The sequence below is a fragment of the Mustela nivalis genome (assembly GCF_964662115.1).
Source record: "Mustela nivalis genome assembly, chromosome: 4".
Lineage (NCBI taxonomy): Eukaryota > Metazoa > Chordata > Mammalia > Carnivora > Mustelidae > Mustela > Mustela nivalis.
This window is the reverse complement of record NC_139023.1, coordinates 24,828,627-24,843,627: the sequence shown is the minus strand read 5'-3', so window position 1 is coordinate 24,843,627 and position 15,001 is coordinate 24,828,627. Positions and strand designations below refer to the sequence as shown.

The following is a 15,001-nucleotide window of genomic DNA, read 5'->3' as shown; positions in this document are numbered from 1 at the left end:
CAAAAGCCCTACAAATGGGGCACCTAGGTGGCTCAGTTAATTAAGCATCTGCCTTGGGCTCAGGTCATGATCCCAGAGTCCTGGGATCGAGCCCCACATTGGGCTCTCTGCTCCACGGGGACCCTGCTTCCTCCTCTCTCTCTGCCTGCCTCTCTGCCTACTTGTGATCTCTGTCTGTCAAGTAAATAAATAAAATCTTTAAAACAAACAAACAAACAAACAAACCCAAAACCCTGCAATTAAGATCTGAAATGAAGAAAGTGTAAATTCATTTCTTCTGGATCAGGAGCAAAGTAAGAATATCTATCCTCACTACTTCTAATCAATGTTTTTCTGGAGATTCTAGTCACTCCAATAAAGAAAAGCAAAAAAAAAGCATCTCTATTACAAAGAAAAGCAATACTGTCTTCATTGCAGATGATATGATTGTCTATAAAGAAATTCAATTCAATACTCCACTAATAAGTTAATGGAAAAGGTGCGTTTAGCAAAACTAAACACTTGGCAAGAAAAAAATAACTGAAATTTTAAAAATATACACTACACAATTTCAGACTTCAAGTCTACAATGCTGTAGTGATCAAGACAGTGTGGTACTGGCTCAAAACAACACACAGATCAACAGAAGAGAAGAGAATATCCAGAAATAAACCTACTATTATATGATCAATTAATCTTCAACAAAGAAGAAAAGGATATACAATAGAAAAAAGACAGTCTTTTCAATAAACGATGTTGGAAAACTGAATGGCTACATGCAAAAGAATGAAACTACTACTTTCTTCCACCATACACAAAAATATAAACTTGAAATGGATTAAAGACCTAAATATAAGACCTGAAACCATAAAAATCCTAGAAGAGAGCACAGAAGTAATTTCTCTGGCTATAGCAACATTTTTCTATCTACATCTTCTGAGGCAAGGGAAATAAAAGCAAAAATAAACTATCAGGACTACATTAACATAAAAAGCTTCTGTGCAGTGAAGGAAACAATCAACAAAACTAATAGGCAACATACTAACATACTAAGTGGGAGAAGATATTTGCACATGACATAGTCAATAAGGGGATAATACCCAACATATATCAAAAACATAAACAGTTCAATACTCAAAAAGCAAATATTCCAATTAGAAAATGGGCAGAAGACATGAACAGACATTTCTCTGAAGAATTCATACACAGAGATGGCCAACAGACACATGAAAAGATACTCATCACCACTGAAACTAATAAATACGATATATTAACTACACTGGAATTAAAACTTAATTTAAAAATTTAAAAATAGGGTTGCCTGGGTGGCTCAGTCGGTTAACCGTCCGACTTCAGCTAAAAAGGTCATGATCCCAGGGTTCCAGGGTTGAGCCCCACATCAGGCTCCCTGCTCAACTGGGAACCTGCTTCTCCCTTTCCCTCTCCTCTGCCTGCCACTCCCTCTGCTTGTGCTGTCTCCCGCTCTCTGTCAAGATAAATAAGTAAAATCTTTTTTTTTAATTTAAAAATAAATAAAAAATAAAAATACATACCATTTGAAAGAGTATAAAAAATAATACTTGAGTAAATCTATACAAGATATGCAAGACATGTCCACTCAAATTTAAAACATTGCTCAGAAAAGAATGTTAAAGACTTAAGTAAATTGAGAGAGACACTGTTTCCTGGTCAAAAGACTAAATATTTTTAAGTTATCAGTATCTCAAAATTGATGCATGATTCAATGCAATCCAAACTAAGACTCCAACAGGATTTCCTTTGTAGAAACTGACAAACTGATTGTAAAATCCATATGGAATACAATGTATAGGGGCGCCTGGGTGGCTCAGTGGGTTAAGCCGCTGCCTTCGGCTCAGGTCATGATCTCAGGGTCCTGGGATCGAGTCCCGCATCGGGCTCTCTGCTTAGCAGGAAGCCTGCTTCCTCCTCCTCTCTCTCTGCCTCTCTGCCTACTTGTGATCTCTCTCTGTCAAATAAATAAATAAAATCTTTAAAAAAAAAAAAAAATCTAAAAAAAAAAAAAAATGGAATACAATGTAAAAAGCAAAACTGGGAAGGTAGGACAAAGTTGGGGAACTAACACTACCCAATTATAAGATGTAATTACAAAGCTACAACTCAAGAGACAGTGTGGTGCGGGCATCAAAATAAACAAACACATCAAAAGAACAGAACAGAGCTAAGAAATATATATGTGTGTGTGTGTGTGTGTGTGTGTGTGTATCTATTTTGCAACAGAAGTACAAAGGCAAGTCAATGAAGAAAGAATAGCCTTTATAACAAATGTGAATGAACAACTGGATTTCTATACATGCATACACACACAAATTTTTAACTTCAATCCTCCCATTGATAACACTGTACCATACAAAAATTTTAACTCAAAATGAATCTTGGGCCTAAAAGCAAAACCTGAAACTATAAAAATTATGGCAGAAACACAGGAATAAAATCTCTGTAGTTAGGCAGAGGAAGAGCTATTAGGTATAACACTAACAGCACAATCCATAAAAGAGCAAATGGACCAATTGGATTTTATTAAAATTAGAAATTTCTGCTTTTGAAAAGACTGTTAGGGGATAAAAAGTCAAACCACTAATTGGAATAAATCTTTTAAAGTATACACTTGTACTCATAATATATAGACAAGTCTCAAAATTCAACAATAAAGAAACAACTCAGTAACAAAAAAAGCAAAAAAGTTGGAACACTTCAACAAAGAACATTCACAAATGTTACATAAACATGAAAAGATGTGCAACGTCATTTATTATTAAGGAAATACAAACTAAAACCATAATGATAACACTACACTCCTATTAGGATGACTAAAATTAAAAAGGCTATCCATACTAAATGTGGACAAGAATACAGCAGGGGCGCCTGAGTGGCTCAGTGGGTCAATCCTCTGCCTTCGGCTCAGGTCATGATCTCAGGGTCCTGGGATGGAGCCATGAATCAGGATCTCCACTCAGCAGGGAGTCTGTTTCCCCCCTCCCTCTCTCTGCCTGCCTCTCTGCCTACTTGTCATCTCTTGTCTATCAAATAAATAAATAAATAATCTTTAAAAAAAAAAGAAAAGAATACAGCAGAAGAGACTCTATCATATGCTGCTGGTAGAAATGTAAAGTAATACCACCACTTTGGCAAATAGTTTCTCAGTTCCTTAAAAAGTTAAACACATATACACTACAGGATCAAGCTACTCTATTCCTAGAAATTTTTACTCAAGAGGAAAGTATATGTTTACAAAAAGACCTGAACAAGAATTGTCACAGCAGCTTTATTTATAAAGATGAAAAATGGAAACACATATGGCAATCCAGGAAATAAATGTGGTATATCCACACAATAAAACATCACTCAGCATTAAAGGGAAGGAAATATCATGGATTTAACAACACAGATGAATCTCAAGATAATTATGAGTGAAAGAAACAAAAAAGAATACATACTGAACAGTTGCATTTATATAAAACTCTAGAAAATGTATACATTGATGTATACATGTATATGGATGTTAATTATAAGACAAAACTCATCAAATGGTACACTTTAGATATGTGCAGTATACTGTATGTGAATTACATCTCAATAAAGCTGCAGAAATAAAAACAAAAACTGTAAAGACATCATTAACAAAATACACTATATTTGAGGCCATAAAATGAAACAACACATTTTAAAAAATGATATCACACAAAGTATACTCCCTGACAATAGAATTAAACTAGAAATCAGTAACACAAAGGTGTCTGGAAAATTCCTAAATATTTGGAGGTTAAATAACACACTTCTTAATAACACATAATCAAGAGGAAGTCTCAGGGAAAATCATAACATGTTTTGAACTGAATGAAAATAAAATATAGAATGCAGTCAAAGCAGTGGTTTAGAGAAAAATTTTAGCTTTCTCTGCTTATACCAGCATATAAAAAAGAAAACTCTCACATCAATATCCTCTTCAATGAGTTTAAGGAAACTAAGAAACAGTACATGAAATCCAAAACAAGAAGAAATAATAAAAATAAGAGCAAAAAAGTCAATTAAGTTTTTCAAAACAGAAAACAACAGAGAAAATCAGGAATGAAGCAGAGTCCACTCTCATCACTCCTATTCAATATTTTACTGGAAGTCTTGCCCAGTGGAAAAAAAAGAGAAAAATAAATAAAAGGTATGCAGATTAGAAACTAAGAAATAGAACTATCACTATTCTCAGGCAACATGGTTATTATTTACATAGAAGATCCTGTGGCATCTACAAAAGCATTCTGGAATTTAATTAGTGAATTTGGAAAGGTCACGGAACACAAAGTTAATATGTAAAAATCAATTGTACTTGTTATGTACAAGCAATGAACTGGAAATCAAAATTTTAAAAATACCATTACCATTAACAAAAGCCCTATGCACAAAGAAATACATACATATAAAGCTAATAAAATATGTGCATGATCTGTATCCTACAGGAAATACTACAAAACACTGATGAAAAAAATCAAAGAAACCTAAATAACTGAAGAGATATGCCATGTGGAAGACTTAAGATGTCAATTTTCCCAAAAACTGGTCTGTAGATTCAATCCTAATCAAAAAAAAATTTTTAGACATAGTACTGGTGTGCTGATTCTAAAATTTACATGGAAAGGCAAACAAATTAGAATAGACAAAACAATCCTGAAAAATAAGAACAGGTTTGGAATACACGCTTCGTGATTTCAAGACTTACTATATAGCTACAGTAAAGATGACCATATGGTATTAAAATCAAGAGACACACATGGAGATCAATAAAACAGAGTTCAGAAACACATCTACATAAATATGGTTGACTGACTTTTGTCAACATCCAATGGCAATTTAATGAGAGAAGAAAACAGTCTTTTCAACACATGGTGCTAAATAACCCACAGTCATCTACAGAAAAAATGAACTTTAACTTGTGCCTCTCAAGTATACAAAAAACTGATTCAAAATGGGTCACAGAGCTGAAAGTAAAATGCAGAAGAGATCATAGGAGAAAAAGTCTGTGACCTTGGTTTAGGCAAAGAATCCTTAGATATAACACCAAACACAGAATCTATTTTTTAAAAACTGATAGATCACACCTCATCAAAATCAAACTGTGCTCTGCCAACGACATTATGAGAATAAAAAGACAAGCTACAGACTGGAAAAATATACTTGGTTATATACCTGACAACAGATTTATATTCAGAACACGAAAAGGACTCTAAAACTCAACAGTAAGAAATAACTATTTTAAATGGGCAAAATAGGGGCGCCTGGGTGGCTCAGTCGGTTGGGCATCTGCCTTCGGCCCAGATCATGTTCTTGGGGTGCTGGGATCGAGCCCCGCCTCAGGCTCTGCTTGGCAGAGAGCCTGCTTTTCCCTCTCCCTCTGCTTGCCACTCCCCTGCTTGTGCTCGCTCGCTCTCTTGCTCTCTCTCTCTCTAATAAATAAAATCTTAAAAAAAAAAGGGAATATATTTGAATAAACACTTTAACAAAGAGGTTTTACAAATGGCAAAGTGCTCAATACCCTTAGTCATGAGGGTAATGTAAATTAACACCAGAATGAGATGCCACCAAATCTATCAGAATGACTAAAATTTCTTAAACTAACAATACCAAGTCCTGGCAAAGATGCTGAACAACTGTCACTCTCAGACACTGTTGGCTGGAAAGCCACTTGGGAAAATAATTTGGTAATTTCTTAGAAAATTAACCATACAGTTACTATAGGATCCAACAACCTGACTCCTAAAAGCAAAAAACTTATGTTCACAGAAAAACATACATGTGAACATTTATAGCACCTTTTTTTTTTTTAAGATTTTATTTGTGTATTTATTTGACACAGAGAGCAAGTACAAGTAGGGGGAGCAGCAGGCAGAGAGGGAAACGCAGGCCCCCCAGCTGAGCAGGGAGTCCGACGGGGGGCTCGGTCCCAGGACCCTGGGACCACAACCCGAGCCAAAAGCAGATCCCTAACAACTGAGCCATACAGGTGCCCCCTTTATAGCATCTTTATTCAAAGATTATTATTATAGCCCCATTTATACCATCTTTATTCAAAATCATCAAAATTGGGAACCACCCAATGTCCTTCAGTTGGTGAGTGGATAAACAAGTTATAACACATCCATACAATGGAATACTATTCAGACAAAAAAAAAAAAAAAAGAGAGAGAGAATAAACTATTGATACATGCAACAAAATAGATGAATCTCAAATGCACTAGCTAGATTAAAAAAAAAAGCTAGACTCAAAAGGCTATATATACTGTATAATTCCATCTATATAACAAACTGGAAAAGGCAAAACTGTAAGGAAAGCAAATAGATCGGTGGTTGTCAGGGTTTAAGAGCTGAAAAGGGTATGACTACAAAGGGACAGTACAGTTTTTTTTGGAGAGATTAGTAATACATCTTGGTTGTGGTTTTACACAACTATATGCATTTGTCAAAAAGCATAAAATTATATACCAAAAAGAATGGATTTTGCTTTATGGTAAATAATTTTTAAAAATAGTTTATGGCAATTTTTTAAAAAAGGAAAGGTAATTTGGAAGGAACAATAATAATAATACAGATTTAAAAACAATGTCTCCAGAACAGGATCAGTTCATAAAAAGGGACACTCAGTGGGGAGATGGATTTCAAAATTAAGGCAGAAATCTAGTTACCCAAATTCCTGAATAATGTCATGAAGGTGAAAATGCTGATCTGCATATAAAGTATGCTTTCGGTCCTGATTTGTCTTAAGACTCTGAGACAATTCTAACCATACTCCACATCACAAATGAGGAAAAAGGAACAGTTCAGAGGCTAATGATCAGGCAGGGTTTTAGCCTTTATTTATACTAGTACCTCTCAGTCAAGGGTTCCTACTCTTAACATGCAATACCTAGATAAAATTCTAGGAATCTATGAAAGTGGATGAAACAAAAATTCATCTTCATTTTTACTAACCTCTAACTGGAATGTGGTATAGTTTCCTTAGGTTATGAATGTATGCAGCTAACTGTGGTAGAATAAACTGGACCTCTATCTCTATCACTTCCTATCACATCATATTACCATAGATTCTCTGCTATCTTATTTTGTATGCATTAATAAACATTTATAAATAATATATTTGAGGGGGTCTTATTTTTAAGATTTTATTTGAGAGAAAGCAAGAAAGGGAGAGAGAGAGCACAGAGGGAAAGGAGAAGCAAACTCCTTGCTAAGCAGGGAGCCGCAGGTGGGGCTCTATCCCAGGACCCTAAGATCATGACCCAAGCTGAAGGCAGATACTTAACCGACTGAGCCACCCAGGCGCCCCTAATTGAGGGGTTTTAGTACTTTGATTAACTTTATTTCATATAACTGGCTTCTTTTGTAATCTTGTGGATTTCATTTAACACATTTAAAATACATTAAACATTTTGGGGCACCTGGATGGCTCAGCGGGTTAAGCCTCTGCCTGCAGCTCAGGTCATGGTCTCAGAGTCCTGGGATCAAGCCCCGCATCGGGCTCTCCTCTCAGCTCAGTGGTGAGCCTGCTTCCTCCTCTCTCTCTGCCTGCCTCTGCCTACTTGTAATCTCTCTGCCAAATAAATTAATTAAATCTTAAAAAATAAATAAATAAAATACATTAAACCTTTTAAAATACAAATAAAACATTATTTAAGAGAGGGTTCATAGGCATCCCTCGAACACCAAAAGGACTCATGACAAAAAGAAAGTTAAAAATTCCTGCTCTAAATTATCCTGCTCCCACTGTACACAGCACTACTTTTTTCAGGGTAACTAACACCTTCATACATGCATGAAATGTCACTCTCTCCATGGGTATATAATAGTTTACACCCAAGACACGGAAATGCACAGCTTTTTATTTAACAATAATCATTATTTGTTTGCATTCACTAGATAGTAAAGTCCACATAAATTTTAATTATATACATACAAAGAGAGACCACAAACTGAATACTACACTGTTAAATGAAATGTGCTTTCCGAAACTATAGAGAATAGCCTAAAAAAATCAATCTAACCTACGATTCAAATAAAAAGGAATTCAATGAAATCATTTGAAAAGTGATCTTATGTTGCTAAAAATGCTTACAGAGGAATAGAAAGTTAAGTTTTGTTTTCTAAATCCTATGTTGTGCACATATTGCAATATCTTGTTTTCTCATTTAGAAAGTAAAAAACAGGAGCGTCTGGCTGGCTCAGTCAGTTAAGCATCAGACTCTTGATTTCCACCCAGGTGGTGATCTCAGGGTTGTGGAATCGAGCCCCATGCTGGGATTTGCCCTTAGCAGGGAGTCTGCTTGAGATTCTCTCTCTCTCTACCCTTCCCCCTGCTAGCTCTCTAAATAAACAAATACATAAATCTTCAAACAAACAAAAAAAGGATCTCAAAACCTCAAAAAAAAACTAGATCACACAGATTTCTAAAATAAGATTCTTATGATTCCTCAGGTTAAGTAATAACCAAGGGATACAGAAGTCACTTTTTTTTTTTAAGATTTTGTCTATTTTCTTGAAAGAGAAGAGAGCACAAGTAGAGGGGAGAGGCACAAGGAGAGGGAGAAGCAGGCTCCCCGCTGAGCAGGGAGCACAACTCAGGGCTCGATCCCAGGACCCCAAGACCATGACCTGAGCCAAAGGCAGATGTTTAACCAACTGAGCTACCCATGTGCCCCTATTTTGCCCATTTATTTTTTTTTAATTTTTTTAAATCTTTTTATTTTTTTTTATAAGATTTTATTTATTTGACAGACAAAGATCACAAGTAGGCAGAGAGGCAGGCAGAGAGAGAGAGAGAGGAGGAAGCAGGCTCCCTGCAGAGCAGAGAGCCCGACATGGGGCTCGATCCCAGGACCCTGGGATCATGACCTGAGCTGAAGGCAGAGGCTTTAACCCACTGAGCCACCCAGGCGCCCCTATTTTGCCCATTTAAAATAGTCATTTCTTACTGTTGAGTTTTGAGAGTCCTTCTCATGTTCTGAATATAAATCGTTGTCAGGTATATAACCAAGTATATTTCTCCAGTCTAGGCACTCTAAGACAGCAGTTATTTAAACGATGAAAATGCCCTAACAATAGGAGGGAGTGAGAGGATCTATAACTCCAAGAGCGGCAAATTTCAAGGGACAACTGAAAATTAAAAAAAAAAAAGAAAAAAAATTTTGTGGTCTGAAGATGATGTGGTCAGAAATATGGAGGAAAAAAAGAAGAAATATTTTTTGGAGAAAAAATAAATATGAATATTAAAGTAAATATTACAAAATTAATCCTACTACAAAGGCATTATCTCCTTATCTATAAAATGTATTAGTGAAATTTTTTTCAGTAGAAATATACTACTTACAGAAATCAAGAGACAAACAGAATTTGCTTTTCCATATTTCCTATCATTATTTGATGATAAAATGAAATGGAGCCACACAAATCATTCATAGTATTTCATTTTTATACATACCGTTACCACAATTTTTAAAACCTTAACAAAAATGTAATGTGTTCCATCTATAACAACTTGCCATATCTTTACCCATATCTTGAAAATTTTTCATTATAAGCAATCAAAATTATGAATCTTTAAATCATTTTTTCTGATTACAGAATCATTATGCACTCATCTCAGAAAATTTGTAAAATACAAAAGAAAAAATTTCTTAAAAAGAAACCAGAATTCCCCATAATCTTACCAACTAGAAATAAACACTGTAACCATGTTATTTCTTCTAGGGGTACTACCATAAATATTAGTAACAATGCTATTAGTCAATATCTATTAGATACTTTGAGCTATTTTGCTAATAGCTTTACATACACTATTTCATTTTATACTTACAACAATCTTATTCAAGCAGGTGGATGAATACTGCCATTTTACAGATAATTAACTAGAGATTAAAGAGGTTAGGAAACCTGCTTAGAGTCACAGAGATAACTGATAGATCTGAACCCAGCATTCTCAAACTCCATGCTATACCACCATGAACGTATACAGAGAGAGAGAATGTTGTATTCTCTTCTACTCTTATATAACTTCCTAGGTCATAAAAATTATGAATGAAATTTATAATTAAATTTAATGTAACAGCATGTGGACATACCATAATTTACTTTATCACTCCTCTACTAGATCAGACCATTTTTTATAGTATTTAGCATGGTATGACTCGTTCAATACAAAAAAATAAAAGCTAGATGAATGCAAGATTTGCTTGTCGACTTCTAAATTTAAATTAAAATATATTAATTCAACTTACTCTTTTACTGAGGCAAATAACTGGCCACATACTGCAACCTAATGTGCAGCAGCAACAAAGGCAGCCACAAAGTAGCCAACGTACATTAACAGGAAGGTTCTTCTTAAGACAACTGTTAACTCTGTTGATGCTGGCTTTAAATTCTTCAGGAGCTACCTAAAGAAAAATTTTAAGAAATAACAACACTGCAATATTAATGTCAATAAGCATGTCTCATTAATATAATTGTTTTTATAATTTGTTATGAAAAGACTTTACTTTTGAAGTATATAAATAGTACCTAAGTAAATGACACTCACTTTTCCAGTTAATGACGAAGGGAATTCTGATTCAAATTTGTTGCTCAGTCCAAATCTATTTTTAAAAAAAGAAGAAAAATATGTCATTACATACACACATTGAAAAAAAGCCATCTAACTTAATCAAAGGTCAAGTAAACAGATGCAACTCCATATACAGAGTAACAATGGAAGTTTGAAACACAAAAACACTGTAATCTGCAATGTATGAAATGTAACAAGCAATTTTAGCAGCTGAATAAAAACTTTTGTATAAGAGACTGAAAATACAGAAAGATATTACTTCTTTGGGACTCTGTTTATAAACAAAATATTAATGTAATGGAAAACAATACAATTATTCAACTTTGTAAAAATTACTGAGATTCTTCCAACTAAGTACCAGAAAGCTACGATCTCTGCCACCGATTATTCTTTAGGTCAAGACCCTGTGTTAACACTCAATAAAGCTGTAACATATCTAAGAATGCAAGTTCATCGGCTGGCATTTTCTGAGACCAGCATATTGTTGTTGCAGCCAGAAAATGCTAAAAAAAACATCTGGAACAAGGTGATAGCTGCCTGCCTGCCTACTTTAACTTAGAAGTACAACACTTGTTGTATACAAAACCCCAAAGAAATGGAACTGACATAGTACATTTTAGTATCTTTAAGCTTTTAAATGTCTGTAAAAATCATGAGGATGGATTGGGCACTTGACTATTTCTTTGTGTAAGTTATTAGGAAAGAACAAAATACTCAAGGACACATTGGTAATAGCTCATTGCACCTAGAAATAAAAATTGAGTTACTTCAATATAACTTTTGTTGGATCCAAAAAAAAAAAAAATAGCCAAACTTTTTTTCAGTTTTAATGACATATACTTGACATACAACACTGTATTAGTTTAAGGTATACAACATAATGATTTGATACATGTATGTACTGAGATGATTACCACACTAAGTTTGGTTAACATCCATCTCCTCACATTCACTGTTTTAATAACACTTATAAATACATAGTACTGGACTTTAGGTAACTTGCAAGAGCAAGAGGTATCTCCTGAGATATTCTGCATGAAACAGCTGGCCAGGTCAGGAGTCTCTTTACTCAACCATCAGTACAGCTAAACAGGGAAATCGAGTAATATGGGCTACATGAAAGCAGTAAGGAATGGTGGAGGCTGGCCAAGTGGAGGGTATACAGAATGGGGGGGGGGGTGAGTCATGGGTCAGATCCGGCTGATTACTATCATATTAGAATACAGGCCCATATCTCAGAAGTGATATGACTTTTTTTCTCTAAGAGGAACTGGGAAACCAGATTTCTATATAAAAATTTCCCATCTTTAAAATACTGTGCAAGGCAAACAGAACACTTCAGAGGTCAGGCTGTGGTCTGCATCATTATCTAGACTTTCCTACCTGTGGATGGTGGCACTGGAGACCATTTTATCTTCATCTTAAGTGATTTATACATTATTTTATTGCAGCATTGAATGATGTTAATTTGACATTGAATGATATTATCTGTCTTTATAAAGAATGGATACTATTTATCAAAAAGATTAAAATGCAACTACCTAAGTCCAATGCAAAGTTCTTTTCACACTAAACACACACTGGCAACTATTACTGTTCTATGTAATTCAGGCATTAATGCCATTCTAAGACTGACAGACTCACTTAAACCCATTTTCTGTCTATATGCCTCAGTGCAACATGGTTCTACTTGCCCCAAGAGATAACTCATTTCCAATCTTAAAACTCCTGAAATGAGGAAGAGGTGTGACATGCTAGAAGGACAGCTCTCAGTGAGGTCTCTAGATAATGTACTTCCTTTTCATCTATTTCCCTTAGGGAAGAGGACAATCAGCAAATGTTTATGGAGTATAAATTTTAAATTCTATCTCTTAAAGTATTATGTCCATTAGTCTGAAGATTTTCTCTTTCAATTAATAGTTTCCATTTCAACCATATTTTTAAAGAATATATTTGTTTCAGAAAAAGAGAAAGAGAGCATGACTGGGGGTGGGGGGATGAAGAAAAGGCAGAGGGTGAGCCCAATGTGGGACTCAATCCCAGGACCCTGGGATCACGACCTGAGCGGAAGGCAGACGCTTAACCAACTGAGCCATCCAGGTGCTCCTCAACCATGTTTATTATTCCAATTAACCATCTCCTTCCAACTGGTCTTTGAAATTTTTTAGAAAACAACCAGATATCTCCAAGTCTCCTTTCTATTTTTTGTTGTTGTTAGAGAGAAAGAGCGCACACACACGCCAAGCAGGGGAAAGGCAGAGGGAGAGAATCTTAAGCAGGCTCCATGACCAGTACAAAGTCCATCTTATGACTGTGAGATCATGAATTAGTCCAAAAAGAAGAGCCAGACACTTAACCAACGAAGCCACCCAGGAGCCCCCACCAAGTCTCCTAACTAGAAAAGTCTTTCCCTTTCATTCCAGCCATTAAGACACTTAACACAGGTTAAATTATTTTGTTTGCCACCATATAATATGCTGAGGGAGCAGTCCAGGATGAGCTTAAACCCTAATTTCCTTTCTTTCTAGAGCCTCAATATTTCCTTATTGGCCATGTGACTGAGTTTTAATTCCTTACCCAGGGAGCACAACCAGCTAATTAATTGCCCTGTCAGTCCTGCAGGTCAGGATTCCTTTTAAGTCAGGTTCCAAGGACATTTATTCAACTCCTCTTCAGTTATACTTTTTTGTTAAGTTGTATCTTAGGAACAGATAGTAAACCTTCCACTTTGTTCATCTCGCCCCCCAAAAAAATGTCCCAAGAAAGATTATCTAGTGACAAGATTATCACGATATGAAAGTGCTTAGCTTTTCCACCAGCCATTAACTTGGTGCTAATGATTTTTCCATTCCCCTTACTTGCACTTCTCCACCCACTGAACAAGAATTACCGGGAACAAGTGTCAAGATAATGCTGCACTTAAAGTCCTTAAGGTCTCCCCAGCCCACAGGAGCGAACCCCAACTGTACTCCGCTTCCTCTTCTAAATCTCCAAACAGGGTGCCTGGATGGCTCAGTGCCTTAAGCCTCTGCCTTTGACTCAGGTCATGATCCTGGGGTCTGGGATTAAGGCCAGCATTGGGCTCTCTGCTCGGCAGGGGGTCTGCTTCTCCCACCTCACCCCACGCCCGCCTGCCTCTCTGCCTACTTGCAATCTGTCAGATAAATAAATAAAATCTTTTTTAAAAAAATCCAAACAACAGGGCACCAGGGTGGCTCAGCCAGTTAAGTGTCTGCCTTCAGCTCAGGTCACAATCCCAGGGTCCCCATAACAGGCTTTCTACTCAATGGGGAGCCTGCTTCTCCCTCTCTTGCTGCTTGTACTGACAAATAAATAAATAAAATCTCTAAACAAGACATTTAATATTCAAATCAAGTACTCATGATTACTGACAGAGTGAGCCATGATAATCAGGCACTCTTTCTTCACCTCCATTTGGAATACAATTCGGCCCTAAAGGGGGATTCCAAGGTTTGGCATAAGGACCTTTTTGCTCTCTTAAATCCTTGAGGACCTCGATAAGCTTATGTGGTTTATATTTATCAATATTTTGGATTAGACATTAGAACTGAGACACCTAAAATACTTTGTAAACTTATTCATGGCAGGGGGGGCACCTGGGTGGCTCAGGGGGTTACAGCCTCTGCCTTTGGCTCAGGTCATGATCCCAAGCCCTAAATCCGGCTCTCTCCTCAGCAGGGAGCCTGCTTCCTCCTCTCTCTCTGCCTGCCTCTCTGCCTACTTGTGATCTCTGTCAAATAAATAAAATCTTTAAAAGAAAAAAAAAACTTATTTATGGGGTGCCTGGGTGGCACAGTCAGTTAAACAACTGACTCTTAATTTTGGCTCAGGTTGTTATGTCAGGGTCGTGACCCCATGTGGGGCTCCATGCTCAACGTGGGGTCTGCTTGGGATTCTCTTCTTCTACTGCCCCTTCTCCCTCGCCCTCCCTGAGCTCACTCTCTCTCCCCCTAATTAAAAAAAAAAAAAAAAACTTATTCATAAATGAGCCCGGTATATGCTAACAAATATCAGTTTTATGAGAAATAACTTTTTCAAACAAAAATATTTTAGAGAAAAATACTGTTTTCCATTTCCACACCTCCTTAATGTCTGACAATGGAAGACAGCTGGGTTCTCAAATCTCTTTGTGCATTCCATCTGTTGTGATATGCTCTCTGGTTGATTTTATAAAGAAAATTAGGCCTCACTAGGTATGTAGTTAGAAATTCATGTATATCACTCTTGATAATATAATAAAACTTGACAAGGGATAGTGTCTTAACTGTTTATTACAAGGAAGGAAACTGAAACTACATCAATGAACTTTAATAATTAATACTGTGTTAAATTAAATTTCATTGGTATATCTTGCATTTTGAATGGTTTTACCTATACCTGATT

At 36.0% G+C, this 15,001-nt stretch overlaps 1 protein-coding gene across 1 annotated transcript in view; it reads right to left on the bottom strand.

Annotated features, from left to right (window-relative positions):
- Positions 1-15,001, bottom strand: part of CHIC2 (cysteine rich hydrophobic domain 2) — a 60,047-nt gene that overhangs the window by 25,311 nt on the left and 19,735 nt on the right. The window contains exons 2-3 of the mRNA XM_082728679.1: positions 10,574-10,628; positions 10,275-10,430 (exon numbers count right to left, since the gene is read on the bottom strand). Coding sequence (XP_082584805.1) covers positions 10,275-10,430; positions 10,574-10,628 — 211 coding nt within the window. The remainder of the gene's footprint in view (positions 1-10,274; positions 10,431-10,573; positions 10,629-15,001) is intronic.